The 2,161-nt window shown below is 58.0% G+C and overlaps 1 protein-coding gene across 1 annotated transcript, besides 1 other annotated feature; it reads left to right on the top strand.

The window, feature by feature from the left end:
* Positions 1 to 468: 468 nt before the first annotated feature.
* Tco025E_10166 (actin interacting protein-like protein) lies at positions 469 to 2,025 on the top strand (the record flags this gene model as incomplete). Its single annotated transcript, XM_029376951.1, has 1 exon — positions 469 to 2,025. The coding sequence occupies one exon, from the start codon at positions 469 to 471 to the stop codon at positions 2,023 to 2,025; it is 1,557 nt and encodes a 518-aa protein (XP_029222939.1).
* A 63-nt stretch (positions 2,026 to 2,088) lies between these two features.
* Positions 2,089 to 2,160: a sequence feature (A-rich).
* Between the last annotated feature and the right edge of the window lies 1 nt (position 2,161).

The following is a 2,161-nucleotide window of genomic DNA, read 5'->3' as shown; positions in this document are numbered from 1 at the left end:
CAGAAGGGACGTTCTGGTGGGGTTTGCGACCTCCGCCCTGTTGTGCGACGCCGCTGGGGGGGCGGACGCCCCGCCGCGCGCCTCCGCCTTTGCGGCGGGCGACGGTGCTTTCGCCGCGACGACGCTGCTGCCGCCGTTGCGCGGGGAGCAAGGCGGCGTGGCCCCAACGCACACGCTGCGCGATTTGCGGTGCGAAGGCGCAGGGGCGGGGGAGGCGCCGCAAACGCACGAGGGCGCCGACGTGCTGCCGCGGGGCGACCTAAAGTGCCTCCACACCGTTTGAACGGTGAACGGGGGGGTCGGTTGAGGGGTCAATGCAGAGAAGCAGGAATAAACAAATGCATCAAGGAAGGAGGAATAAACTGTTGGGGTGGGCGTGCATTCATTGTTCCTACTCTAATTATTGTTTTTGCTTTTATTATCTGTTTTTCCCCTCCACCTTTTTTCCCCTGCCTTCTCTCGTTAGTGATGAGTGTTCTCTCTGCGGCGCGTCAGCGGGCTGCGCACTACGCCAGCCGGAATCCCCTATTCGCAAAGCTCAACGAAAAGCACCTGGAATACTTCAACAACGTGCTTGCGGGGACATGTAAAAAGGAGCAAGCCCCAGGGAGGCTGCTGACAGGCCCCGACAGAGTTGCCGCCTTCAATAGGGATTGGTTGGGTCAGGTGGAGGGGGAATGCCCCGCGGTGCTGCTGCCCACCTCGACGCAGCAAGTGGCGGCCATCGTACGCTACTGTCAGGCTGAGAGAATTGGGATTGTCCCACAGGGCGGGAACACCGGGTTGGTGTACGGTTCCTCTGCACTCCATGACGAGGTCATCCTGAGCCTGCAGGAAATGAACGCCGAGCCTGTTATCTCGGCAGAGACCATGTCCACCGAGGCGGAGGCGGGCGTCATCCTTGAGCATTTGCAGGAAGCGGCCAAGGCCCATAATCTTCTCGTGCCTATTACAATGGGATCAAAAGGGAGCGCGGAGATTGGTGGCGTCGTAAGCACAAACGCCGGTGGTATACACTTTGCCCGCTACGGATCTATGCACTCAAACGTACTGGGGCTGGAGGTGGTGACGGCGCAAGGCGAAGTGCTGGACATGATGTCCACCCTTCGAAAGGATAACGCGGGGTATGACCTGAAGCACCTTTTTATTGGGAGCGAGGGCACACTTGGGGTGGTGACTCGTGTCAGCTTGAAGCTCTACCCCATGCCGCGCTCCGCTCAGCTGGCCTTGTTCCGCCTCTCAACCTTCCAGGCTGTGCTGGAGCTCTACCGTTTGGCGCAGGAGCACCTCGCAGAGTGTCTCTCGGCCTTTGAAGTCATCGACGGAGAGTCCCTCATCCCCACCCCGGAGCAGGAGTTGCCCTTCACCCAAACCAGCAAGAGCGAGGCGTTCCGCGCCGGCCGAGACTTTACCAGCGCCTACTTCTGCGTTCTAGTTGAGACAAACGGCAGTGACGCAGAGCATGACCTGGAAAAGCTCGCTCGCTTTGTGGAGGCGGCGGAGAACAGCCCTCTCTGTGCCTCAAAGGGTGTTCAGGGAAGCGCCTTCGAGCCCATCCTCTCACAGTCGCTGGCACAGACGGCGCAGCTGTGGAAGGTACGTGAGGAAACCCCCGTGCGACTTGCCAGCGCCGGACTCACGTACAAGTTTGACGTCAGTTTCCCGCTCGACAAGTTTTACGACGTCGTGGAGCACGTCCGAGCGCTGGTCTACAAGGGTGGCAAGTTTGACCCCGACGAGGTTCTGGTTGTCGGCTACGGCCACTTCGGGGACGGCAATATTCACCTCAACGTTGTGGATCGAACACGAAGGCAAGGTGACGCGCTCGACGCCGTGCTGTTCCCGTCCGTTTATGAGTTTTGCGCGGCCCACAGTGGCTCCATTTCGGCAGAGCACGGAGTCGGAGTGCAGAAGAAGGCCTACCTCGGTCTTTCGCGTAAGCCGGAGGTCATCGCGTTGATGCGAAGCCTGAAGCGGATGATGGACCCGAATGGAATTCTTAATCCCTACAAAGTTCTTGAGTGAGGCGAAGGAGAAAAAGGGCGTGAGCTAGAGAACCTGTTAGTTTTTAGGGGTTGCTGAAGTTCGTTTTTTTTTCTTGTTTTTTTGTCTTTCTTTTTTTTTCCTTTTGTTTTTCTGCTTGTTTTTTTTTTTCTTTTTC

Source organism: Trypanosoma conorhini, assembly GCF_003719485.1.
Source record: "Trypanosoma conorhini strain 025E chromosome Unknown Tco_14.4_contig_01509, whole genome shotgun sequence".
NCBI classification, from domain to species: domain Eukaryota; phylum Euglenozoa; class Kinetoplastea; order Trypanosomatida; family Trypanosomatidae; genus Trypanosoma; species Trypanosoma conorhini.
The sequence above is the reverse complement of the archived record's forward strand: the minus strand, read 5'-3'. Positions and strand labels throughout refer to the sequence as shown.